Source organism: Malus domestica, chromosome 10, assembly GCF_042453785.1.
Source record: "Malus domestica chromosome 10, GDT2T_hap1".
Taxonomy (NCBI): Eukaryota; Viridiplantae; Streptophyta; class Magnoliopsida; order Rosales; family Rosaceae; genus Malus; species Malus domestica.
In genome coordinates, this window is record NC_091670.1 from 35,089,587 (window position 1) to 35,116,663 (window position 27,077).

At 39.7% G+C, this 27,077-nt stretch overlaps 4 protein-coding genes across 4 annotated transcripts; 2 read left to right on the forward strand and 2 right to left on the reverse strand.

The window, feature by feature from the left end:
* Positions 1-334: 334 nt before the first annotated feature.
* Positions 335-14,173, reverse strand: LOC103413869 (uncharacterized). The gene is made up of 16 exons (XM_029110170.2): positions 13,812-14,173; positions 13,668-13,712; positions 13,540-13,580; positions 13,370-13,451; positions 12,943-12,987; positions 12,106-12,162; positions 4,081-4,140; positions 3,870-3,997; positions 3,380-3,617; positions 3,211-3,277; positions 2,876-2,946; positions 2,714-2,803; positions 1,994-2,102; positions 1,714-1,805; positions 1,289-1,394; positions 335-606 (listed from the first exon to the last, which is right to left on the reverse strand). Exons 1-16 carry the CDS (start codon positions 13,950-13,952, stop codon positions 482-484), a joined length of 1,497 nt encoding a protein of 498 aa, XP_028966003.1. The 5' UTR covers positions 13,953-14,173; the 3' UTR covers positions 335-481.
* A 2,376-nt stretch (positions 14,174-16,549) lies between these two features.
* LOC103446141 (protein OSB4, chloroplastic-like) lies at positions 16,550-19,343 on the forward strand. Its single transcript, XM_008385218.4, has 7 exons — positions 16,550-16,882; positions 16,969-17,107; positions 17,595-17,691; positions 18,219-18,285; positions 18,421-18,577; positions 18,696-18,821; positions 18,901-19,343. Exons 1-4 carry the CDS (start codon positions 16,605-16,607, stop codon positions 18,278-18,280), a joined length of 576 nt encoding a protein of 191 aa, XP_008383440.1. The 5' UTR covers positions 16,550-16,604; the 3' UTR covers positions 18,281-18,285; positions 18,421-18,577; positions 18,696-18,821; positions 18,901-19,343.
* A 1,093-nt stretch (positions 19,344-20,436) lies between these two features.
* On the forward strand, positions 20,437-23,438 carry LOC103446044 (vesicle-associated membrane protein 721-like). Its single transcript, XM_008385099.4, has 5 exons — positions 20,437-21,166; positions 21,691-21,832; positions 21,922-22,042; positions 22,771-22,833; positions 23,047-23,438. Exons 1-5 carry the CDS (start codon positions 20,977-20,979, stop codon positions 23,194-23,196), a joined length of 666 nt encoding a protein of 221 aa, XP_008383321.1. The 5' UTR covers positions 20,437-20,976; the 3' UTR covers positions 23,197-23,438.
* An 831-nt stretch (positions 23,439-24,269) lies between these two features.
* Positions 24,270-26,004, reverse strand: LOC103446140 (transcription initiation factor TFIID subunit 8). Its single transcript, XM_008385217.4, has one exon. It carries the CDS (start codon positions 25,175-25,177, stop codon positions 24,398-24,400), a length of 780 nt encoding a protein of 259 aa, XP_008383439.1. The 5' UTR covers positions 25,178-26,004; the 3' UTR covers positions 24,270-24,397.
* Positions 26,005-27,077: the final 1,073 nt, after the last annotated feature.

Genomic DNA, 27,077 nt, shown 5'->3' on the forward strand with positions numbered 1-27,077 from the left:
TGGATGAGCTAAACTAAAATTATTATTACGAAATCAAATTTTTAATATTTTATTGCCTACATAAAGCTATATAAGGAACTATTAGTGGGAAAGCGATTCTCTCCGGATCCCTTCTACCAAGTCCACCAAGACAACAAATCCGGGTCTTTAAAATTTGATTCAACAACTACAAACAAAGGCCTACTTAAAAAAATATAATAATTTTAGCCGTTGGATCAAAGTTCAAAGATCTGGATTTGTGACCTTGATGAACTTGGTGGAAGGGATCCGAAGAGGATTTCCGGATCCCTTTCCTCTGCCGACCAAAACATTGGCCCCTTGTCAAGTTCGATCATTTAGTACCATAGAAATGGACATTAATATTCCATGCAAATTTCACATAGCAGCATGAGCTCATACATAGTAAAGTTACACAAGCTCGAATTAGTACATAGCATTCCTTTCCCGTCGGAAAAAATGGGAAGAGAAAAGGGTAATAGAATTACACCGCCGACTTCTCTGTTACAGCACCATCTTTCAAATCGTAAGCAGCATCAGCGGAAGAGGTGTCGATGTCATTCAGACCCAATTCTTCATTTTGCTCCCATGACCTCTCATAATCCTCAACTGGAGTCAGCCGGCACCAAAGAAAACAATGTCAAGCATAAGAAAACAATGACTGGTGTCTTAATCAGCTAAACGAACGAACAAGCAGTACAATATAAGGAACTCGGAAAGAAAAATTAAAATAAAATGCAAATGAAAAAACTGGTAAGCATATGAGGTCTGCTTGTCACACAAGCGTTTGGCGGAGATATATGACTTGACATCAGTTTTTAATAGTGTTCTCCAAGTTCTACCGTGACTTAAATCATTATCGCACTTGAAGATTGTCTGCAAGAAAACTGTAGATCCGCCAGAAACAGATAACCAATTTCATTGGTGGTGGTGAACAAGGGAGCTAAAACTGCTTAGATGCCTACCAGGTTAGGTTTGTGAGACACCACACAACTTGAGATGCATACAGCGACACACAACTGATGTAGTTCTAAGAATCTTTTTGCAAGTATATGTAGTGACAATGTAGAAAAACAACTCGATTACATAGACGTTGCAGAATCTAAATGAACAGACAAAAAACCCTCTCTTGACCCAGCCAAGGAAAAAAAGTTCTCTCTCGCATGTCACATATATGATTGTCAGCGACTCAGCAATCATCCTCTACTATTGTTAAGTGTTAACTATGACATTTTTTAAGGAGGAACCTGAATTTTTAAAGTACACTTGAGATGGAAGAAAGAAGTCTTACACATCAACTGATGGTCATCTTTTATATCATCAGTCGCTGGTGCAATAAAAGAATTAGCCAATGCGTCATCAAGAATTAAAGTCCAAGGCTCTTCTAAACACAGAAGCTGCAGCAGAGGGAGAGAAGTTAAGGGAAAAACTGATATTGTCTGTGGAAAAAGTAAAGCCACCATAATTATACATAAAAAGACAACTACAAAAAAAGATAGAATAAAGCAAACCAATTTTCCGCAGCCATTACGAAAAAGAACATATCCATATTAGAAATTTATGCCATCTTTACAATGTTCGAATAAATTTCTGGCACAAAAATTTTAGTCCATCTAGTATGTTCCATGCATTGATGAAAAAGAATAATACAGAAATTAAAAGCTGTGACCGCATATTTCTTTTCTATACATGTTCCAGTGAAAGGCCATCTAGTACCTTTTTCAGGCTTGTGTGAAAATTTAGCCACTTGCTTTTCTTATTCTCATCAATACTGTCTCCAAAACTAAATCCATGCACTCTTTCAAGACCTGCAAAACAAATTATAAAGTCACTCTCTCAAAACCAGAACGCAGGTGAGCCATATCAGTTCCAGGTAATTAGAACAGATACCAAAGTTAAATTCCACTCTTTAAGGTACTCATAAGGAATTAAAAGAATCATAAACTAGAAAGCACAGCATGTCACGGACAGCACAGACAGAAATATCAGCACTTACTTTCACTAATTTTCATTATCAAGCCTTCAATAGTTGTAACAACCCCTCCCAGAGTGCCACTAGCCAGCTCCAACTCAATTTCTGGAATTATTACGCTCGCAGTATCTGACTGAGCCAGCATGATAGTTTGTCAGACGACGGTTTGCAACTTCATACTAAAAATAAAGGTATTAACATCTCATGGACTCGAAACCAACACACATGTATCACATCTTAAGTTGATATTGTTATTCTCCACATTCAGGATGCTTGTATGTATGTCTATAACCATATAAACAAACTAATCTGAGCAAACGAAAAAAAATCTTGTAATACACTTTTTGTCACATTCTTATAGTATATATCTGTACATCACTTAGTAGTTAGTACCACAAGCAATGGCAAAACAAAACCTTTATTTTTACAGCATTGATAAACCAATAAAACAGTCCATACTCTCCCATCTTTTCCACAATTTTCTGTCTGATGGAAATCTAAAGTTCCTTATTCTTGTGCAGAAATTGCAGCAAAATTCTCTAAAGATTCAGCCAACAACCACTCTAATCGGAACCATTAGAACTCAACCATGGGAAAGCAATGTCAAGTGCTACACGTTACTGGTATACGGGCAAATGGAAGTAGTATATGCACAGATCATAAGATAAAGACAAGATATGATAAGCACATGGTAATAGACATCATAAGATACAGAGGAGATATGATAAGCACATGGTAATAGACCTTTATTACATCACGACTAAGATCCTTAACATTCTTCACACGAAGAATAATTTTCTTTCCTTTCTCAGGAACTCGTCCACCAGGCTTCAACTGCACAAGAGAGCTTAATTTAACAACAAAGCATGGAAGAGAGAAAAAGAAAATAATCAGATCAGTACAAACCTCAGAATTGCGGTAACCGCAATTGTCACAGGTGGATGCCATGACAATTACCTCTTGAAAATATGGAATGTCTGTAAATGGTTAAGAAGAAAAAAAATATTGCAAAAAGAAGTTCTAAAGGTATCCTAAATTTCTTTAGCAACCAACTGGATTGTTTTAATCTCTCTTTGGATGTGTTCTTTTCCGGTTATTGTGGGATCTACAGATAGGCCATTGGTTTAAAGAGGAAAATCCATTTTCACAAGACTAAAAACAGTTCCATTTGATCAGCTATAAAAGAGAAGCAACTTATTGACTCAAATATCTGAAGACTGGTAAAAGATGCAAAGGGATACGGGTGACAAACATTCGAGTTTCACACCTAGCAGTACAACCTCCGCATGTTGATGGGAAAGTCATCACCTGTCAAACAGTGGAAATATTCACTAAATATTTCAAAATCTAATCTATAAATGCTGAAAAGATACAGACTTGTAGTGCATAGAACACTTAATAAATGTGTACCTCCTCTGGAGCTGTGTATCGAAACAAAGATTCAGCAATTTCAGCACTATTACTCTGAGCAATGGCCCGATGACCAGCTGCTGCTCCAATTGAGCCATGTGGGACTCTTTGTACTTGGTCAGAAGTGCTAACCGCTTCTGTTGATGCTGCATCAACAACATACCCTAATGTTTTTTGTTGCTCTGGAGTTCGCTCATAAAACCTTATACTCAATGATGGATCAGGGGATGGAGCAAACCTGCACAAATAACATTTTATACCCTCAGCCAGTGAAAGGTTCGAACAGAAAGCAACATTAAGTGTCAAAATATAGCAACAATGAAGAAAAATTCTGAGTCCACCACAAATGCAAGTCTCTTATGAGACATTAGCTGCATTCCTTTTAAAAGTGAATCCAACTTAAACTGTATATTGAATTATTGATAGAACGGACCCCAAGGACCAAAGTTATAACAAAATGGTTCTCTTTTCAAAATTGAGAATCTCTTACAGGTTCTCAACAAAGCTGTTTCCAGCTGGATCATCAAGAATGAAGGTGAAGGACAAGTCTGCTGTAGCACAGGCTCTCAACTTTAACAAAAACTGGTCCAAGGCTTCAGCAGTCTGAGGATCCACTTTCTGAAAACTCAAAAGACAGCAAGTAAATATTGAGAAAAAACTATATTATCTTATTAAACAATAACTGTAAGACGTATATGAACCTTGCGTTCTTCTTGAAGTGCTTGTAATTCATCTGCTGCTCGTAACAATATCCCCTCAACCTAAATTATCACACAAATATAAGATGTTTGGAAAGGGAGAGGTTCGGGTGGGGGTGGAAGGTAGGTACTTCTGGAAAAAAAATATAAGAAAAAAACTGAACTGAAGGTACAAATATATGAGAAATTATACACCAAAGACAAAACTACATAATTAAAAAGGTGATACAGGGAGAACCAACCACTTAAGCCTACCCATCCTAAAAGATAATAAATAAAAGGAATTTAATTTTCCTAGTTATCACCCTTGCACAACAACAACAACAACAACAAAGTCTTTTCCCACTAAGTGGGGTCGGCTATATGAATCCTAGAACGCCATTGCGCTCGGTTTTGTGTCATGTCCTCCGTTCGATCCAAGTACTCTAAGTCTTTTCTTAGAGTCTCTTCTAAAGTTTTCCTAGGTCTTCCTCTACCCCTTCGGCCCTAAACCTCTGTCCCGTAGTCACATCTTCGAACCGGAGCGTCAGTCGGCCTTCTTTGCCCATGTCCAAATCACCGGAACCGATTTTCTCTCATCTTTCCTTCAATTTCGGCTACTCCTACTTTACCTCGGATATCCTCATGCCCAATCTTATCCTTTCTCGTGTGCCCACACATCCCACGAAGCATCCTCATCTCCGCTACACCCATTTTGTGTACGTGTTGATGCTTCACCGTCCAACATTCTGTGCCATACAACATCGTTGGCCTTATTGTCGTCCTATAAAATTTTCCCTTGAGCTTCAGTGGCCTACGACGGTCACATAACACGCCGGATGCACTCTTACACTTCATCCGTCCAGGTCGTATTCTATGGTTGAGATCTCCATCTAATTCTCCGTTCTCTTGCAAGATAGATCCTAGGCAGCAAAAACGGTCGCTTTTTGTGATCTTCGCTAGATTGCTCCGGTCATTAGTGTGGATAAGTATATAAATGAATAGAGATAGGAGAGCAAACACAAGATGTACGTGGTTCACCCAGATTGGCTACGTCCACGGAATAGAAGAGTTCTCATTAATTGTGAAGGGTTTACACAAGTACATAGGTTCAAGCTCTCCTTTAGTGAGTACAAGTGAATGATTTAGTACAAATGACATTAGGAAATATTGTGAGAGAATGATCTCGTAATAACGAAACTTCTAAGTATCGGAGTGTGGTATCGTCTTGACTTGCCTTATCTGTCTCATAGGTAGATGTGGCATCTTCTCTGGAAGTACTCTTCCTCCATCCAGGGGTGGTATCTTTAACTGGTGGAGATGCACAAGGTAATGTATCAATTTCACTTGAAGCTTACTTGTAGTTTCAGGCTTGGTCAAGCGCGATACAAACCATGTAGTAGGAGTCTCCCAAGTCGCCGAGCTAGGGGATCTGCTGAAAGAGGTGACAGACAAGGTAAGCAATCAGAGCTCCGGCTGATTGTTCACCTTCTCCCCATCTTGCAGCAGCATGAAGGATAAAGAGAAGAAAGATGAGAAGAGATGATATGGGATACTTTTGCTTTTGAAGAAGTAACTTTCCACAGGCTTATTCTTGAACTGAGCTGGAGGGTTTTCTGGTTTCCTCCAGAGCCGACTGAAGAATTTGAGGGTCAAAACAAGTCCATCAAATCTAGAGTACGTTCGACCCTGCTGATATGGGATACTTTTGCTTTTGACAGAGTAATGGATGTATCGGCACGTGTGCTGTTACGCTTGTCTCCACATGCTTCCTTGTATCCTTCGCACTTGCCCTATCTGTTCCTCAAGCAGATGCGGTATCTTCCCTGGAAACATAAGATGTTGAAGATGAGTACTCGAGAGCAATGCCAGGTAAGTAATCAGGTAAGGGGTTCCAGGCAGTCAGTTCCTGGCTGGAAGCTTGATTCCAAGTGCTGACTGATTGCTCTCTTTCTCCTTGTCTTGCAGGTAACAACAAGGCCAAAGGAAAAGACAGGGAAAAAGCATGATATGGGATACTCTTGCTTTTAACCCTGATGATATGAGATATTCTTGCTCTAGTATAGCTTGTTTGCAAAGGTATTATCGGGGGGAAAGAAAGCTGAATATTTCGAAAGGCTTCGTTGGGAGTGCCCTCTCAAATATGAGGAAGGGTTGAACATTTTTGCAGGTCTGCCTGTCCGTTGGGGATGGAGGTCGACATATATAGGAGTCTCCCTAACAACAAGTAGTAATGCTATTCCTTTACCCTGCTTGGTCATAGCACGGTAGTGGGAGCTGCCAGCTTCACATGTTTTAACTCTGTCAGAGCACTTTGAAAAAGTGGTCTGTGCTCTCGAGAAGTCTTCGACAGAATGCCCATAATTTCCGCAAAGCTGAGTGTGCGTGTGACAGGTGCTGACAAGGCTAGAAAAGTAGGGGCCTCTTCGATTTCTGAGATCGGCCCTCGTGGTCTCTGAGCAGCCCAGCTTTTGAGAAAGCGAGCGTCTCTTCGATTGATTCGGAGAACGATGCATCTTCGATTTTTAAGAAAGCAATCATGATGGGGGTCTGGCTCTCGAGATTCGGAGAGCAGTGTCACTTCGATTTTTGAGAAAGTAATCATGTTGGGAGTCTGGCTCTCGAGATTCGGAGGGCGGTGCCTCTTCGATTTTGGAGCAAGCAATCTTGTTGGGAGTGTTTTCTCGAATGTGAGTAAAGGTGGGGCATGTTTGCTAGTCTACCTTGCCACGAAGCACAGAGGTTGACACACAGGGATTTTCCAATTATCCAGCAATGGTACTGTTCCTTTACCCTCTCTTTGATTTTTGAGAAAGTAGTCATGTTAGGAGTCTGGCTCTCGAGATTCGGAGGACGGTGCCTCTTCGATTTTGGAGCAAGCAATCTTATTGGTAGTGTTTTCTCGAGTGTGAGTAAAGGTTGGGCATGTTTGCTAGTCTACCTTGCCACGAAGCACAGAGGTTGACACAGGGACTTTCCAATTATCCAGCAGTGGTACTGTTCCTTTACCCTTGTGGGTAATAATATGGTAGCTAGACCTTCAAAATTTATGGGTCTAAACTTTGTTAGTGCTGTTTCTTTGCTATTCTTTTACCTTTCTTGGTCAGAGCGATGTAGTGGGAGCTGCAAGCTTTACATGCTCAATTTTGGCAGAGAACTTTGGCAAAGTTATCTGTGGTACCCATGAGCTAGTGTTGCGTGTGGGAAGTGGGTGATTGAACAGTAAGATTCATGTGTTTTATACTTCCTCAGAAGTCTTCGACAGAATGCCCATAATTTCCGCAAAGCTGAGTGTGCGTGTGACAGGTGCTGACAAGGCTGGAAAAGTAGGTGCCTCTTCGATTTCTGAGATCAGCCCTCGTGGTCTCTGAGGAGCCCAGCTTTTGAGAAAGCGAGCGCCTCTTCGATTTCTGAGATCGGCCTTCGTGGTCTTTGAGCAGCCTAACTTTTGAGAAAGCAAACGCCTCTTCGATTTCTGAGATCAACCCTCGTGGTCTCTAAGCAGCCCAGCTTTTGAGAAAGCAAACGCCTTTTCGATTTCTGAGCAGGCGCCTCTTCGATTTCTGAAGATCCGTCGAGTGCAGATTTTTATAGGGGCTGGCATTAAGTTCCAAAGCACACTTGAATCTCCACCAGTAGAAGTTCCATTCTTGCACTTCTAAGATCTTGATTTGTCCAACCTCTTCTCTCTTCAACACCTTTGAAAATGTCTGGCCCCTCCGACCGTCGTTTTGACTTGAACCTTGTTGAAGAGGCAACCCCGCCTTCTCCAGACAACATATGGCGCCCATCCTTCGTCTCCCCTACTGGTCCTCTTACCGTTGGGGATTCCGTGATGAAGAATGATATGACTGCTGCGGTGGTGGCCAGGAACCTTCTCACTCCCAAAGATAACAGACTACTTTCCAAACGGTCTGATGAGTTAGCTGTTAAGGATTCGCTGGCTCTCAGTGTTCAGTGTGCAGGTTCTGTGTCTAATATGGCCCAACGCCTATTTGCTCGAACCCGCCAAGTTGAATCATTGGCGGCTGAGGTGATGAGTCTCAAACAGGAGATTAGAGGGCTCAAGCATGAGAATAAACAGTTGCACCGGCTCGCACATGACTATGCTACAAACATGAAGAGGAAGCTTGACCAGATGAAGGAAACTGATGGTCAGGTTTTACTTGATCATCAGAGATTTGTGGGTTTGTTCCAAAGGCATTTATTGCCTTCGTCTTCTGGAGCTGTACCGCGTAATGAAGCTCCAAATAATCAACCTCTGATGCCTCCTCCTTCTAGGGTTCTGTCCAGTACTGAGGTTCCGAATGATCCCCCTCCGGTGCCTTCTCTTTCTGGGGCTCTACCGACTGCTGAGACTTCTCCTAAGCAACCCTTGTGAAGGCTCCCTCTTGTTTGTTTATTTTGACTCATGTATATGTACACATTTGTAGCTTATCGGGGATATCAATAAATAAGTTTTCCTTCATTTCAACGTATTGTGTTAAATACACCAAAACCTTCTTCGCTAAGTTCTTTGAATTTTCTTTTGTTGAAGCTTGTATGTTGAAGCTTTCTGAGTGGAGCATGTAGGTTGGGGTAGTGTTCCCTTAATTTCCCGAGTGAGGAAAACTTCTCGATTGGAGACTTGGAAAATCCAAGTCACTGAGTGGGATCGGCTATATGAATCTTAGAACGCCATTGTGCTCGGTCCTGTGTCATGTCCTTCGTTAGATCCAAGTACTCTAAGTCTTTTCTTAGAGTCTCTTCCAAAGTTTTTCTAGGTCTTCCTCTACCCCTTCGGCCCTGAACCTCTGTCCCATAGTCGCATCTTCTAATCGGAGCGTCAGTAGGCCTTCGTTGCACATGTCCAAACCACCGTAACCGATTTTCTCTCATCTTGCCTTCAATTTCGGCTACTCCTACTTTACCCCGGATATCCTCATTCTTAATCTTATCCTTTCTCGTGTGCCCACACATCCAACGAAGCATCCTCATCTCCGCTACACCCATTTTGTGTATGTGTTGATGCTTCACCGCCCAACATTCTGTGCCATACAGCATCGCTGGCCTTATTGCCGTCCTATAAAATTTTCCCTTGAGCTTCAGTGGCATACGGCGGTCACACAACACGCCGGATGCACTCTTCCACTTCATCCATCCAGCTTGTATTCTATGGTTGAGATCTCCATCTAATTCTCCGTTCTTTTGCAAGATAGATCCTAGGTAACGAAAACGGTCGCTCTTTGGTATTTCTTGATCTCCGATCCTCACCCCTAACTCGTTTTGGCCTCCATTTGCACTGAACTTGCACTCCATATATTCTGTCTTTGATCGGCTTAGGCGAAGACCTTTAGATTCCAACACTTCTCTCCAAAGGTTAAGCTTTGCATTTACCCCTTCCTGAGTTTCATCTATCAACACTATATCGTCTGCGAAAAGCATACACCAAGGAATATCATCTTGAATATGTCCTGTTAACTCATCCATTACCAACGCAAAAAGGTAAGGACTTAAGGATGAGCCTTGATGTAATCCTACAGTTATGGGAAAGCTTTCGGTTTGTCCTTCATGAGTTCTTACGGCAGTCTTTGCTCCTTCATACATATCCTTTATAGCTTGGATATATGCTACTCGTACTCCTTTCTTCTCTAAAATCCTCCAAAGAATGTCTCTTGGGACCCTATCATACGCTTTTTCCAAATCTATAAAGACCATGTGTAAATCCTTTTTCCCATCTCTATATCTTTCCATCAATCTTCGTAAGAGATAGATTGCCTCCATGGTTGAGCGCCCTGGCATGAACCCGAATTGGTTGTCCGAAACCCGTGTCTCTTGCCTCAATCTATGCTCAATGACTCTCTCCCAAAGCTTCATTGTATGACTCATTAGCTTAATACCCCTATAGTTCATGCAATTTTGTACGTCACCCTTATTCTTGTAGATAGGCACCAAAGTGCTCGTTCGCCACTCATTTGGCATCTTCTTCGTTTTCAAAATCCTATTGAAAAGGTCAGTGAGCCATGTTATACCTGTCTCTCCCAAAACTTTCCACACTTCGATTGGTATATCGTCTGGGCCTACTGCTTTTCTATGCTTCATCTTCTTCAAAGCTACAACCACTTCTTCCTTCCGGATTCTACGATAAAAAGAGTAGTTTCTACACTCTTCTGAGTTACTCAACTCCCCTAAAGAAGCACTCCTTTCATGTCCTTCATTGAAAAGATTATGAAAATAACATTTCCATCTGTCTTTAACCGCGTTCTCTGTAGCAAGAACCTTTCCATCCTCATCCTTGATGCACCTCACTTGGTTTAGGTCCTTTGTCTTCTTTTCCCTTGCTCTAGCTAATTTATAGATATCCAACTCTCCTTCTTTGGTATCTAGTCGCTTATACATATCGTCATAAGCCGCTAACTTAGCTTCTCTCACAGCTTTCTTCGCTTCTTGCTTCGCTTTTCTATACCTTTCACCATTTTCATCGGTCCTATCCTTGTATAAGGCTTTACAACATTCCTTCTTAGCCTTCATCTTTGTTTGTACCTCCTCATTCCACCACCAAGATTCCTTTTGGTGTGGGGCAAAACCTTTGGACTCTCCTAATACCTCTTTTGCTACTTTTCGAATACAACTAGCCATGGAATCCCACATTTGGCTAGCTTCCCTCTCTCTATCCCACACACACTGGGTGATTACTTTCTCTTTGAAAATGACTTGTTTTTCTTCTTTTAGATTCCACCATCTAGTCCTTGGGCACTTCCAAGTCTTGTTCTTTTGTCTCACTCTTTTGATATGTACATCCATCACCAACAAGCGATGTTGATTAGCCACGCTCTCTCCTGGTATAACTTTGCAATCCTTACAAGTTATACGATCTCCTTTCCTCATTAGGAGAAAATCTATTTGTGTTTTTGACGACCCACTCTTGTAGGTGATCACATGTTCTTCTCTCTTCTTAAAGAAGGTGTTGGCTAAGAAGAGATCATATGCCATTGCAAAATCCAAGATAGCTTCCCCATCCTCGTTTCTCTCCCCAAAACCATGGCCACCATGAAAACCTCCATAGTTGCCTGTCTCCCTGCCCACGTGTCCATTTAAATCTCCTCCTATAAATAACTTCTCCGTCTGAGCAATTCCTTGCACCAAGTCTCCAAGGTCTTCCCAAAATTTCTCCTTCGAACTCTTATCCAACCCTACTTGAGGTGCGTACGCACTAATCACATTGATAAGTTCTTGTCCTATTACAATCTTGATTGCCATGATTCTATCTCCTACCCTCTTGACATCTACAACATCTTGTGTCAAGGTCTTGTCCACGATGATGCCAACACCGTTTCTCGTTCTATTTGTGCCCGAATACCAAAGTTTAAACCCTGAGTTTTCTAGATCCTTTGCCTTACTACCAACCCACTTAGTTTCTTGTAGGCACATAATATTTATCCTTCTCCTCACCATAACTTCCACTACTTCCATAGATTTTCCCGTTAAGGTTCCTATATTCCACGTTCCTAAACGCATTTTGCTCTCTTGAACTCTACCATTCTGTCCTAGCTTCTTCACCCTCCCCCGTCTAATAGGATCAAAGTACTTCTTTTGTGTGTCCCGTGTAAAGTTGATAGGAGCATATGCTCCCGAACAACTTTGAGTGGAGTCGTTCGAAAAGAAGTTTCTATCACCCTTGCACATATGCCTAAAATATGTGCCAAAGGCTAGAGCCAGTGACAAATAGATTTACTTTCAGTCAGCACCTTTTGCATATAAACAAATTTAAATCAAACCTTTACTCTTTCAACTATTACAGAAACGGTCCGCAAGTCCCAAAAGGGGGTAAAAGAAAATGATTGCCTTGACTGAAGGAAAACAGAGAACTTAAAGAAATCTGTTATACTCAAAATGCTTCAATGTACAATCTGTTGAATACAGACCACAAGTCATACAAGTAAAAAATGAGATATCACTACCAACCACAAAATTACCAAAAAAGAGAAAGGAATCCAGGTGAATGGAGCTAATCCACTAAGCAGCAATTTGTACAACTCTACTAGAGAAGAGGGGGAAGTAAAACAATACCGTTGACAGAGATCCACGCTGAGACTCCGGAGGAATCTCAAAATCCAATTCGGGAATCTGTGGACACAAATGAAAGAGAATGCACAACTCAATACATTTTTGTTAACTTATAGAAATAGATATTATAGACAATCCCACAAGCAATAAGAACAAATAAAATTAATCTTAGTTTGACTAATTTTGTAGCCTTTTATTATCGTTCTTCTTGATCATCTAGTAAGAGGAATTATAAAATAATAAATACGAAAAACATTATCATTTCTATTAGTGTCAATTAGCACCACAAAGGGATATATTATAGCAGACTGGAAACTCTAGGTCAAAATTTTTATCTGCAGCTCTTTTTTAAAAACAACAGATAAAATCTACAATTTATATTTTTTTTATACCACCTGATAACCTAATTAGCTAAGATCTGGAAGTACTTATGTACAGTATATACTCAACTCAACAGGATTCATTTATCTCACAAAGAAAAAAGCGATGGGCCACTACTGGGATCCAACCCCAGTCTCCCCAGCCAGAATGTGAAAACCTTACCACTAAACTAGCTAACTAACCAACATTAAATCAAAGTTACCACTAGAAACTGTAAGTCAGCATTCAACCAATTCAAGATTTAGAACTTTTTTAACAATAATGAATAATGATTATGTTACTCTGAACTAACAAATCCAATAAGCTCTCCAGCTAAACTCGGATAATATAAAGACAACAAAAACAAGTTATTTTATTAAAGTCAACATAATTGAAGATGTTAAAGAAACTGTACATTACAGAAATGTAAAATGGAAAAGAATTAATACATTGAACTTCAAGCAGGATATACTCAAGTACCTTAATAGTAGCAGACTCAGACTTCACCACTTGTCGATTAAGCATCTGCACAGAAAAAGTTCATCAATTCTGCAATCCTGAAGGAGGGGGAATGCTCAATACACTTCAGCGAAAATATCATGTATCGCATTGTGTAGTATAATTTCAATCTCCATTTCCATTACCGATCACTTACTTCAATCAAACCAGACTTCTAGAGCACATACTATTAGTTGTGACTTGAGATTATCATAAAAATGCACACACAGACCCAAACACGAAAAGCAAAATAAACATAAAGATAAGGATTTTGCGAGTATAACTTATTAGTGCCTTCAATACGATAAGTACTTCTTGTGAACTTAGCTAAATACCGCAAATTTGAGACACAAATGAGAGATAAAATGATCCATATAATGTCAATTAACAAAATTTTGATTAGTCTAACCTTGGGGTCGCCAGAAGGCACCTCCAACTGGTAGCAGCAACCTTTGGGTTGGAGCTCACCAGCAAACTGAACCTCATTATTCCTGCAGCAAAACAAAACATACAAGATCAAAAACTTCACTCAGCAATAAAAAATTGAACAAACTATCATCACATAGTTTGAACTTTTACCTCTCATTGCAATGCGGGCACTCGAAAGCCGAAAGCAAAATCTGCACACCAACAAACACTTTCATTTACACACAGCAACAACAGAAAGAACAAGAAATTGGCGAAATTGATCAGAATTAGATGCACACCTTTCTGAAGTGTGGAATCAGAGTCAGCAGAAAACTGGTAGTACCCTGAAATCAACAATAAACTTAACAAATCGGATGATAAAAATTAAAACAGAGAAGCCCTAAGAAGCAATTAAGAGGGAGATAGAGAGAGAGAGAGAGTACGTTTTCGCCGCAGCGCATGCAGAGGCTTTCGACTCGGTAGAGGGGGGCGTCGGAGTCGTCGGCGGAGACGGCTTCGACCACCGAGCGGACATCCACGATTTGGTTCTGGTCTTTGGCGTTGCTATTGCTATTGCCTTCCATGATTATCTTTCCCTGCGATTGAATGTGCGGGAGTTTTGAGGTTTTGGGTTGGCGGCAGAGGCAGAGGCAGAGGCGCTGTTGTTGTAAAAACAAGAAACTCTCAGTGTTGTTTGTTTGGAAGTGTCTGACCTACGCAACCCGCGCAAACAACCGTTGAGAAAGTGCTTGGAACCCTAACACCTCAAATTCACCTCCCATTGTCTTCTCCTATTATATTGGAATTGAAGTTACAATGCATTTTTTTTTTTTAAAGAAACTAATTAAAAGAGTTTGAAAACTAACTATAACGACAAAATAAAGGGTAAAGTGAATAGTATCATAATTGACTTTTTAGTGTGAAAATATGATTTTTCGTTAAAGTAAATAGTACTGGAAACTTTTCGTTAAAGTTCCTATTTTTTTAATACAAACTATATTTTACATAAAAGAAAAGAGGGGAGAGTTTAAACGTATTGAGTTGACAATAAAGACTTCAACCATCAGAACAATCTACCACTTGCTGAAAAAGAAAATAAAAACATTATAGAGCTGAGCCGCTCCAAATATTGAGGTAAAGTCTACAACTTAAAATATAACCTAAACTGAACCCACTCAAGCTCAAAAACTACTAGTTTTGTGTGTTAAGAATAGGCAAAAGTGAGAGAGAATCTTTGTTAGAGATTAAAGTGGAGCATGAGTAATGTATCACAATGTTTATTTTCGTAACTGTACTAGACAATGAATGCAGGTAAAGAGAATGGAGGGAGATTGGTATGATCACTTTCTACTTTTGATCTTGTGTATTGTTTTGAAGATACAAGCATATCTCTATAATAGAGGTTTTGATCCGACATCTTTTGAAATGTATGAAGAAAACTTTACATATCAAAATAGTAAAATCCAAATGTATACTATTTAAGTTTACAATCTTCGCGGATAATATTAACTTTCATTCTTACATTTTTAGTCAAATTATGTGAGTAGCCACATAGTTTTACGGCATTGTGAACATTTTTCAAGTTGTGACATTTTTACTATAGGTTTTTCAAACTGTGCTAATTTTGGATGTTCCTCTAAAACTTTTGCTTGTGTTTTGGGGTTTTGGGTTTATTGCTCTCTTACTCTCAGTCCCTGAAAATCGAAGAAAACGAATAAAAAAATCCGAAGACTGGTTTCCGCCATGAATGCAATAAGCAGAGCAATACACACTAGAATTTGCCTTCTCTTGCGCCCCTTAGGCCATCTCCAACCGATGGCTGGTCAAATGGCTCGTTTTAGTCCTCTGGCCCTCCAAGATTCTCCAAGATATTAATATTTTAATGAACAGTACATGGTCATATTTGCCTCCGTCTCCAACCGAGGGCCATAGAGCTCGTTTTAACCCTGTCACAAAAAACCGTCGCCAACCGAGGGCCAAACATAATTTTTTATTTAAATTTTAAAAACTACAATAACTTAAATATAAATTGAAAAATATATTGAAGGAAAGATTGTAGATGAAGTGAATAATTGAAAGAGCTTCACCATATTTATAGAAGTAAAAAAAGGTTTAAATTCAAAAAAAAAAAAAAATTGAATACAACGGCTAGCTGCAGTCAGCTAGCCGTTGTATTCAAATTTTTTCAAGCTATATGTGTCGATTATAACCAACACTAATACTAATTAATAAATATCCTAGTAACCGTTAGCCTTAATTCATTATATTGAAGAACAATTACTGTCGGTTTTAAGGTCATCTCCAACCGAAGAGTCCAGAGGGCCAGATGACCGAAAATAGCACGAAAACCGTCTCCAACCGAGGGCTAGGCCAGAGGGCTCTGGAATCTGGGAGGGCCCCACGAAATCTGAGAGGGCTGGCCATTTTTTTTTTAATGTTTTGTTATTTCTGTCGATTATAACCGACAGTAATACATTTATACTAACTAATAACATGTATTCCTGTCGGTTATGACTGACAGGATTTCTTAAGAAAAAATTCAAATGCAACGGCTAGTAGTTGTTGCATTTAATTTAATTTTTTTACAGTTTTATTATTTTTTTTATTTACAAAATTTTTCATATAACTTCTATTTTTTTCCTATAACTTATATTTCACAAAATGTATTTCATATTTTTTTTAAATTCCATTTTTTTCATATAACTTCTATTTCACAAAATTTGTTTCATATTTTTTTTCCTATAACTTCTATTTCACAAAATTTGTTTCATTTTTTTCCTATAACTTCCTAAGCCGTTATACAAAATTAAATTAAGCCATTTTTTTGCACTTAGCCGTTGGATTTGAATTTAAGTTGTAGTTTTTAAATAATAAATTATGTTTGGCCTCTATGGCCCTTTGGCCCTCGGTTGGAGACAATTTTTTGTGAAATGGCTAAAACGAGCCATTTGGCCCTTGGTTGGAGATGGAGGCAAATATGACCCTGTACTGTTCATTAAAATATTAATATCTTGGAGAATCTTGAAGAGCTGGAGGGCAAAAATGAGTCATCTGGCAAGCCATCGATTGGAGATGGCCTAACCGACAAGAAATCCAACACTTCAAAAAAAAAAATTGGCCAGCCCTCCAGCCCTCCCCGATTCTATGGGGCCTCTCAGATTTCAGAGCCTTTGGCCTACGTGGGTTGGAGACGATTTTCGAGCTATTTTCGGCCCTCTAGACGGTTGGAGTTGGAGATGGCCTTACTTCTTCTCCAATCCCACTTCTCCACCACCGCAGCTAAACCCCAAACCCCAAACACTCACACCGTCACTAGACTCCGCTTCAAGTCCAAACCACCGCAGCCGCCGCCGCCAAACCCCGATTTGCTGCCGCGCCCGACCCAAGTCCCCTTCCAGCCAAAGGTCGCCAATGCGGTGCGCACTCCTCTTCACGTCGTCCGTACCCCTGATGGCAAAGTCTTGGTAGCCACCGTTCTCACCTCCTCTTCTCCCTCTCCGGCTAATTCTCTCCGGTAAATGTTGAATTCCGAATTCGATCACTGTTTCTGCTATTGGTATTATGCAAGATTTTTGAATTTTTTTGTTGGGTTTTTTTCAGGATTCCCATCGTCTTTGAGGGCGACTTGGCTAATACTGCTGATTTGCATTTGAAAGACAGTGACTTTGTGTTTGTTGCTGGGAGTTTGAGGTCGGATTTGGACCATTTGAATGCTGGGGAGGACCAGGGTCGTCTCCAGGTAAATTCTAGGGGACCCTTTATGCCGAGTTTCCGGTTTCTGTTGTTACTCGAAATGTGGGTTCATACGATTTCACTGAGATAATGCATTTGTTTAATCTGAGCGATTTTATAGTATACTCATTACTCTTCTCTTTTAAGTGTTTCATTTGGTTTGACAATTGTATTTTGAAGTCAGTCGGATGTCCTTTATGCCTCTGTAATCTCTCTGTGTAAAAGAGAATGCAATACTAGCTTTGATTCAAACTTAGTCAATTTTCACATAGCGCTTTTCGTAGTTTCAGTCTTCTTGCTAGTTTTGAGGCTTATATGACATGTTTTAGAAGCCAATATTAGTGTAGTTGCTCATACTTTAATTTAGTAAATGTGGGAGGTGGAATTTTTCTGCTATCATGCTTTCTTTCTTTCCAACTCGTTTCTTTTTATTGGTTATGTATACAGTTATGTGTGTTTATATGTATCTAAAAACTAAGGTCTAACCTTGTTAGGTTTTGGTGCATACCCTCTACTTTGTTGAAGAATCTTCACAACTAAATAAAAGCTCTAAAGCTGACAGACAAGAAGAAAGGACTACCGATCACACCGGTAAGTTTGTTCAAGTGATTATCAGCTCCTACTTTGTCACCTTATAGTACTTGAATAATAATCACACACTGAAGGATCGAGTGCTACCTTCTATGTAATATCGCAAAATGGAGATATGACATGCTGACTCACTGACACTAAAGTGCATGAATTTAATCTCATTAATCTGTACTTTAGTTGGCGTTGTACATTTATTTTCATTTCTGGGGAGGTTTAACCAAAAGAAAACATAACAAATGAGTTGTATGCTTACCTTTTGGTAAACTTAGAAATTCAAGAAACACGAGACAACATTTGTCCCCCAGAAAATATGCTAGGAAAGTACAAACATGCATTTGAGATTTACAACACTCAATTAGTGATTACTTTGATTCAAAATATATGGTTTATATCTGTTCAAAACATTTATGCTGTTCCTTTCATGTTTGGCATGCTCGCAACTTTGTATGATGTTTGTGTGCATTTTTCTTGTACCTTCCTCCATATATTGTTTATGTTTATCGATTTAGAACCATTTGTCGTAGCAGTTGTCAAGGATGATATGGATCAGTCATGGAAGAAAGACACCTTCTCGCATGGAAAGATTTGAAAGAGGTAGCAAATTTTATATGGGTTATTTCATTTGACTTTTCTTTGTTACACACTCGTGCTTTATATAAATGGGGATGTGGATTCTTTTTTTTCTTTTTTTGTAAATAGTTAATCGTACATTTTATAATTTGTGCCCAGGATCCAAAAGATGCAGCATTTGAACGGAAGAACAATGGAGAATCACATTGGATTAATGACAAAACTCCTGAATTGATCCTAAATAAGTCAGGTTCATTGGCATTTGGTAAAAAACCTATACCAGAGAGTCAGAAACCAATACCAGAGAGTCGTGAAAGTAATTTTCTTGGTCATCAAAAGATTTGACGTTTCATTTTTTTTAATGCTGGGTTGGCTTGATAAAATAAATGTTTAAAGTGTTTTTACTAATTATAGTCTTGTTACCGACGAAAAAGGAGGTACTGAATTGTTTTGCAGCCAGCTTGAGGAATGATGGGGACTGTACGTTAGGTTCTTGGAGTGATCTTCTTAGTAATCCAAAACAGTGGTGGGACTGCCGCAGTAAGAAGCTCAATGGATTGGTGACGATTCCTTGGAATGTCTTCGTTATCTGACTGATTTTACCGGTAAAAGCTTTTGACATAATTGTTTCCCTTACAGGTAAAGCCAAACTCCCCTGATTTCAAGCATAAGGAAGGCGGTCGTGCACTATGGCTTGTTTTGTCAGAACTTGAAGGCGTGGACACTGGTAAACGAGATTAAAGGTGAGCCTGCACAAATTTATCCCATATGTATTCTGTCATCATTTTATGCAACCATTGAAGGGTTATGGATTTTTCTTAGTTTAGTTTTGACAGTCAAGAGCATAGAGCACTCGAACCAACGGCACAATGCACCAAAAACTGAAAAGAAAAATGTCTTTCATATTGTTTCCGCCTATGATCAGTCATTGAAGTCGAAATATGATTCTAGGTGACCTCTGGCATCTGAGTAAACTATCGAAATATCGAAGATTAATGAATGTGAAACTGTACTTAAGTTGTATGTTAAGATTCTACACGTATTTTGAAACTTGTTTTTCATTTTGTGATTTGAGTTTATTTTACATACTCTCGTACTGAAATTTGTACTTTTGTTTTTTTTGTGGATTGTCTACCTTCCATTTCCATACTGTTTCCATCATTTCTTTTCCTATTTTGTGTGGTCATGGTAAATTACGTTAATATTTTATATTATTATTATTATTTTTTGTTTTATTATTTTTATAAAAAAATTAATATAAAATATTGACGTGACTTAATCGTGATCACACAAACAGGAAGGGATGAGAAGAGCATGAAAATAAGAGGGCAGACAATCCACCTCCTTATAGTACAGAGTGAATAGTTCTTGCTTATATGCAATGAAATAAAAAAAAACGAAAATAATAAACGAAATGGTTATGAAAACTCAAAACTCAAGACGAAATGGGTTATTTCTCGTACCATTCTTTCTATTTTCCCTCTTTTATGTATCTGTACTCTATTTTTTTAGATAAATATATAAAAAAGAATATCAAAAAAGGAAATAATTATTATATTTCTCTATATCACTCTCATATCTTTCTTGTGGGTGTGAGACTGAGACGGTGATTGTGAGTGGTGAGGTGACGTGTGAGGCAGGCAAATTGATGCTTTACCTCTCTTCATCTTTTTTATTTGTTTACGCTTCTGTTTTTGGATAAAAAACCTGAAATGTTTGTTATTCCATACAACGCATGTTGGAGAGCAGTTCTCACATGGCCACCTGAACTCTGCCACGTGTACGAGGCCGAATGAAACTTCCTACTCAAATAGGGGAGGGAGGTCCTCGTCGGATTCTTTTTGTCAGGATCTCAGGATCCTCAAATCACATCCGTTCATCGTATATCGTACGGTCAGAAATTATTGTAAATTTTTTTATTTAAAATTGAATATAAACAGTAAATGACGAAAACTGGCCGCATGATGCACGATGAACGAATATGATTGGAGGATTCCCGTGATCCTCACAAAGAGGATCCGACGAGGATCCTCTCTCCAAATAGGGAATGAAATGCATATTCGATCTTATGTTCGGAGCCTAAGTACCCATCACTCAATTTTAATTATACGGTTTTTATTATCTTATCTCACTAGCCCACCTCATAGAACTCAGAAAACTTGAACGGCCTATATCTCTTTCTCTCTCTCTCTTGAACGGCATAAATTTCAGAGTGTTTAAACTTTAGAGTGAACCTCAATTCCTCAAATAGGATCAACCTGATTAACGTTCATACATTAAATGATAAAAATGTACAAAAAATTCATTTAAATTGAGATAAAGATAATCACCTTGATTAAGAAAAGAAAAGAAAGACCTCATGAACCTCTCATGATCCCTACCTCACAGCAACCTTTCCCCAGAAAATCCCTATCACTCTAGTTTAAAATTAACTCCACATTTTAAAGTTCTAAACCCCCACATTTCTTCTTCCACACTTCTCTCTCTACTTTTTAAAACCTCATTAAAACCCCCTAACCTTCCGTTCTCTCTCTATCTCTTTCTCTCTCTAAAACAAAAACCAGTGCGGGAGGACAGATCATAGAGAGAGAAACAAAAGGTGCGCTTCACACATCAAAAACCCAAAAAATCCAACCCCTAAATTCGAAACAAAAAACAGCGAAAAAATCGAAACGCACAGCAGTAAGCAGAGAGAGCGGAAGGTTCCAGAGAAAAATGGGGCAGAAGGCGCTGATCTACGCGTTCGTGGCGCGAGGGACTGTGGTTCTCGCGGAGTACACGGAATTCAGCGGCAATTTCAACTCCATTGCCTTCCAGTGCCTCCAGAAGCTTCCTGCTACCAACAACAAGTTCACCTACAACTGCGATGGCCACACCTTCAATTACCTCGTCGACAATGGCTACAGTAATCTACTTTCCCTTTCCTTTTATTTTCCGTTTGTTTCCCGAGAAAATGCTGGAAAATCTCCTTTATGCTGCGTTGATTGTTTGATTTGTTCGTTTCGCTTGCTTGTGCTCCGTTTGATGTGCCTAATTGTTGCTAGATCTGCGCTTGATCTCGATTCTTTGGTTTTGCTTTGTAAATTTTGAGTTTTCGGCGCTGAATTTCGGTTTCTGTGCGTTGGAGTTCTAGATCTTGGATCTTAGGCTAATATTTTGAAGTGTGAATTAGTGAATTCAAATCTGCTTCCAATTTTGTCCAATTATCAAATGTGATTCTACTGTAGTTATTGTAGTTACATCTTATTGCATTTCGAATGTCGAAAATATTTCCAATCCCTTGATTTCGTGGATGCTGGAATTGTTAGGATATTTGAAATCCTATGTATCTAAAATCTGGAGTGTTTTTAACTTCTTTTTAGTGTCGGTTCGAAGGTTGCAGTTACGTTATTTAATTGTCATACCGACAGAAGTTTCTTCTTGTTGCAGCATACTGTGTGGTTGCGGATGAATCAAGTGGACGACAAGTACCTATCGCATTTCTGGAGCGTGTCAAGGATGACTTTGTTGCAAAATATGGCAGTGGAAAGGCTGCTACGGCTGCTGCCAACAGCCTGAACAAGGAATTTGGGTATTATACCCGACCAGATCATGTAAAATGCAGGCTGATTGAATTGTATCTAGTTGACATTGTTAATTTTGTTCTTCCGTTAATTGCAGGTCAAAATTGAAGGAGCATATGCAATACTGTGTTGATCATCCTGAAGAAATAAGTAAGCTCGCAAAGGTGAAGGCCCAGGTTTCAGAAGTTAAAGGTGTTATGATGGAGAATATCGAAAAGGTAGACAGCATTGGTTTATCTGTATCGCTCACCTGGCTTGTATACGATTGGTTGATATGGATGGGATACAATATTATTGATTCTAGTTAGTAACTGCCTGAGCTTCGCACATCCATTTATTTCTTAATTGTTTATGTCTTTTGGCCATTTTATTTATTTCGAATATGGGATATAGATAGAATTGAGGGTTTTCGCCCTGACTTTAGGAAGAAATGCTCTTCAGTAATTGTTGAGCATTTAGTTGTACACAGATCCGGACACATGTCCTTAATTGAGCACGTGCAATCTTGTGTGTGTTGTTAGAACCTAAACTACTAACAGATCAGGCAATGTGGAACAAGTAATGATAGTTGGGACTTGGGAAGGGGATGTGGCATAAGTCTTGAGGATAGTGGTTCATTTGAACTTTGTTTCAATGTTGAGCCCCTCTTTTTTCCCGGTCACAACTTTCTGTATTCTTCGTGTATATGAATAAATTCATAATAATAATGTTGGTGGTATCCAATAGCAATGTGTCTGTTGAGGTGTTATATTTTACATGGGCTATGTTCGATCATTGATTCATCGTTGATTTTGGGTGTATAATATATACATCCATTCTCATACAGACATAGAACAAAGGTCATACTTGCGACTTGTTTGCTCGCGGTGTCTTTTTCATACCTTGGATCTATACACACTGTAGGATAATCTTTCTTCTCATATGTTTGTATTGCATTTTGATGCAGGTTTTGGATAGGGGGGAAAAGATAGAGCTTTTAGTCGATAAGACTGAGAACCTTCATCAACAGGTCATATCTCGTTCTCTCTCACAATGGCATGCCCTTGTTTAATAAATTGAATAGTTATTTGTAAAAGTGTTTCCCAGTTGGATAGCATGCCACCCGCATAAGTCCGAGCACATTGCTAATGTACAATGTGTGGTGTCTCATTCTAAATTGATTCATCTTCTCAAGAATTTGTTTACGTTGAAAGAATCGTTATTCTGTGTTCCCTGCTTACAGGCACAGGACTTTCGGACTGTGGGGACTAAAATGCGGAGGAAGATGTGGCTGCAGAACATGAAGGTGAAGCTGATTGTTTTGGGAATCCTGATCGCCTTAATCCTTATCATAATCATGTCTGTCTGCCACGGTTTCAACTGCGGTAAATGAGCCCGTTGCCGTTCTTAAGAAAATATTTTCGCCTTGTCACCAAACTTTTGCAATTATATTGTAGCATTATAAGAGAAAGATCATATATCTGTTGCAACTCTGTACTTAGTTAAAAGTAGTGATTTTCAGATGTGGCACGAGTCGGAAGACGTATTTTTTGTGCGAATGGACTCCATATATTGTGTTACTATGTTATAAGAAATGAGTGCGTTGCTTATAAATGAAGTGATATTTTCTTTGCAGTGGGTGAACAGATAGTCATTGGTTTCCTGATCGTAGTTCTATTTGCTCACTCATTGGTTGTAACTTGTAACCTACTACCTTTGAACCCGATAATGTCGAAAAAAGCTAACAATTGATCTTGCAGTATTGGCACGAGACACCACGTGACGGTGAATTCGTGCTATGCACCGTTGGGGCATAAGCGCCTTCTTGCTATCCATATGCGAGGCGCCGTAATCGCATGAGCGGCTATGGATTGCACTACTTTTGGTAGGGATATGTTAGGGAGGCGTGTGAAATAACCTTTATCGCGTACGAATAGCAGATCTCTTTTGACACCACATGAACTCATATGTATAGACTTGTCAATAGATTGGATTTTAACTCGAATTTAATCTGAATCTGATTGTGTGATGGTGGTTTAAGATTTTTATACAATAAAAATAAACTTTTATCCTATTTTCTTATTGTTCAACATGAAGTTTTTAATTAGTTTTCCTAAAAATATAATCAAAGAATGAGGTTACTAATGATATTTTAATCTTTTTTAAGTCTTAAATTAAATCCGATAAGGGTTCAATCCGATTATCCAAATTTGATGCTAATAGTATTTGAATCAACAAGTTATGTCCGATGATCCAAATAAGTATCAAATCTGTTAATATAATTATAAATGAATCTAAATTTGAATCAAGACCCATTTAGAGGTCTGAATATATATCACTATTTGGACTGACACGATTGAAAGCAGCATTGGGCCACCAACACGTTTTTGCAAGTGGCTAGAGTAATGTATTTGAGCTAGTTATCAAGGTTCTGTTCCAAATCATTATTTGAGAAAAATCACGAGATTCGAACTTAAAATTTGTTTTATAAATCTGGAAGAGAGTCCCACCAAGACCAATAGCTAGTTACTAAGTCAAATACATCCTAGGCTAAATGATTCTACGAAGACAAGATTATTTGAGTCGAGAAGCCATCACACCCTCTTCCTTCGTCTACGCACCACACTCCTCAAATCCACACCCATTCCCTCCTCCTTCCCTCCTCCTATCCTAAACCTCACTCTCCCCCTCTTACTTTTTACCCCCGATTCCCAGCATATCCCCTTACCATTCCCGCTCCCACTTTCACCGCCATCGCCACCATTTCCGGCCGCCACATTCTCCCACAGCTCCTCCCCATTCCTTCTCTTCCCAACCGCCTTCTTCACCTCCGGCAACGCCGGCAGCCATCTCGGCACGTGCAAACCCCTCCGGGAATCCAATTCCCGCGGAATGGGAATCACAGTCCCACCTTCCTCCGCACCCAATTTCTCTCCCCGGGGAATCGGTCTGGCGAACGGGGTTTCCTGATTCCGCCTCACGAAGCCGGCGAGATCGCTCAAAACACTCGAACCCAGTACGCAGTATCCACTTTCGTGGAGGGCGGAGGCGCCCTGGAATCCCTGCACCGACTGCAAGTCGTGGAGGGCATTGGCGAGGTCGAAGACGTTCGTTTTGGTGCGGTTGGTCATGGCTGCGTAGGAGGCCGAGGCGGAGGCTACGGCGCCGATGTACTTGACGGCGATGTGGGTTAGGGTATCGAGGGCGGAGGGCTTCGTGGATTTGAATCCGACCGATTGGGTGATCTGAGAAACCGCGATCCTGGCGATGGCGAATTGGAACTCTGGTGGTGTCGGGTTTTGGAATGGGGGTGTTGGGGTTTGATCTTGTTTTGGGGTTTTGCGTCGTGATTTGGATTTTGATTTTGGGGACATGGTGGCGGTGGTTGATTGGGGAGGTGGATTCGTGCTTGCTGGCGGTTTACAGGTCGAATCTTGGTGTTGGTTTTCTTCTGAACCCTAAACTATTGGAAGAAAGTTTGGCTTTTTATTAGTGGGTTTTTATTTTTGTTTTTTTGAGTGGGAAATAATTTGTTTTTCTTTGAGGTGAGAAGTAATTTTCACACGCGTTTTTATTTTATTTTCAAACAGTTCATGCTTATAGTTTTTGAAAATTAAATAATGTAAGGAGAATTAGGGTAATATAAAATCGAGTTGTGTAAATACAAAAATTTGATGCACCATTCTTTTGTTTTTGAACTTTTTCGAAAAGAAATAATGGTTTGAGTTTTCATTTATAATTCACAGAATATGGTTTGAATTAGGAGGAACAGTGGTGCTCTGCTAAGGGCATTCCATGAATGCTTCTACAATACATCTTGTTTGTACCATACTTAACCAATCTCGAAATTATTGAGCACCGGTCAACGTTATACCGTCAAAGACCCAGAAGAGTTTCCCTCCAACTAGGAGGCCAATCACAGCGCGACATGTGTCGACATCAGAAGCCAATCATAGCGCGACACGTGTCAACATCAGAAGCCAATCACAACACGACACGTGTCAATGTCAGAATGAAACTAGAAACTCTTTTCTATAAATAGAGATCATTCTCTTACAATATTTCCGAATGTCATTTGTACTAAATCATTCACTAGTACTCACTAAAGGAGAACTTGAACCTATGTACTTATGTAAACTCTTCACAATTAATGAGAACTCCTATACTCCGTAGACGTAGCCAATCTGGGTAAACTACGTACATCTTGTGTTTGCTTCCATGTCCCTATCCATTTACATACTTATCCACACTAGTGACTGAAGCAATCTAGCAAAGGTCACAAACTTAACACTTTTTGTTGTACCAAAGTCCTTACTGATTTTGTGCATCAACATTTGGCGCCGTCTGTAGGAACGACATTTATTCCCACTCTCTTCAGCTTTGCCAAGCTGGTTTCCACCATTCGTACACTCTCTTTTGACCAAGCATCCCTCTCCAATATGGGGAGCTAAGGAAGACACAACACACAGAATGACACCCCTCTTGCATTTGGTGCGAGGCAATGAAAAAAGGAAGAAAAGATGGTTGCTCTTCAAGCTAAAGTCGATGAGCTAGAAGCTCAGAACAACAAGATAACAATGAAGAATGAGGTCCTCCATGAGCAGTATGAGAAGCTCTTTGAGACGCTCTACGAAACTAAACGTACTCAAATACGCGAGCTCGTTACCCCTGTAGACATCAACCATCTTCTAGGTGCCCCCCAACACGGAGGGTCACATTCCTTCGACATGGGTATCCTTGATGAGGAGCGAGCTAATCATTAAAACATTGATCAACATGAGACTTCTCTCAACTCAACTGCTTCGACCCGAAGCATGAGAAGTGGAGGAAGACACCTCCTTACAGAAGGAGTGGAATGATCGAAAGCCGTCTTTCGCGACTGTCGAGATTTCCTAAAGTAACGTCTAGACAATCCCATCCATATAAGCTCGAAGATCAATGACCCAAGAGTTTCTGAAAGACTCGGTCCCCTCCCATGTGCCAGGCCGGCTACCAATTTGGGGAATGGGCAACAAGTCCTAGAGAAAAACGAAGGTATAGGGGACTCAGAGATGTTCCGACAGATATACCTTGGAAGTCAGTACGGCGAGTCCAGGGAAAAATCACATGCTCTTGATCAAACCTTCATACTTCCAAGAGGAGATGGAGATTTACGAAATAAAGCTCAAGTGGTACATGACTCCACTCAGGACCTTCTTGTCCTACAGCTTCTTAAGGAAGTAAACAAGTTAAAGGCCGAACGACAAGCTGAGATACCTGATTGAAACCAACCTA

Excerpts from the sequence above, each read along its gene's own strand:
- LOC103413869 (XM_029110170.2), bottom strand. The coding sequence starts at position 13,952 with ATGGAAGGCAATAGCAATAGCAACGCCAAAGACCAGAACCAAATCGTG. Across the intron at positions 3,998-4,080 it reads CACTTCAAGAAGAACGCAAG|AAAGTGGATCCTCAGACTGC; the intron begins GTTCATATACGT and ends TTGAGTTTTCAG. Across the intron at positions 3,618-3,869 it reads AACAGCTTTGTTGAGAACCT|GTTTGCTCCATCCCCTGATC; the intron begins GTAAGAGATTCT and ends TTATTTGTGCAG.
- LOC103446141 (XM_008385218.4), top strand. The coding sequence starts at position 16,605 with ATGGCCTTACTTCTTCTCCAATCCCACTTCTCCACCACCGCAGCTAAA. Across the intron at positions 16,883-16,968 it reads TCTCCGGCTAATTCTCTCCG|GATTCCCATCGTCTTTGAGG; the intron begins GTAAATGTTGAA and ends GGTTTTTTTCAG. Across the intron at positions 17,108-17,594 it reads AGGACCAGGGTCGTCTCCAG|GTTTTGGTGCATACCCTCTA; the intron begins GTAAATTCTAGG and ends TAACCTTGTTAG.
- LOC103446044 (XM_008385099.4), top strand. The coding sequence starts at position 20,977 with ATGGGGCAGAAGGCGCTGATCTACGCGTTCGTGGCGCGAGGGACTGTG. Across the intron at positions 21,167-21,690 it reads CCTCGTCGACAATGGCTACA|CATACTGTGTGGTTGCGGAT; the intron begins GTAATCTACTTT and ends TTCTTGTTGCAG. Across the intron at positions 22,834-23,046 it reads CTGAGAACCTTCATCAACAG|GCACAGGACTTTCGGACTGT; the intron begins GTCATATCTCGT and ends CCCTGCTTACAG.
- LOC103446140 (XM_008385217.4), bottom strand. The coding sequence starts at position 25,177 with ATGTCCCCAAAATCAAAATCCAAATCACGACGCAAAACCCCAAAACAA.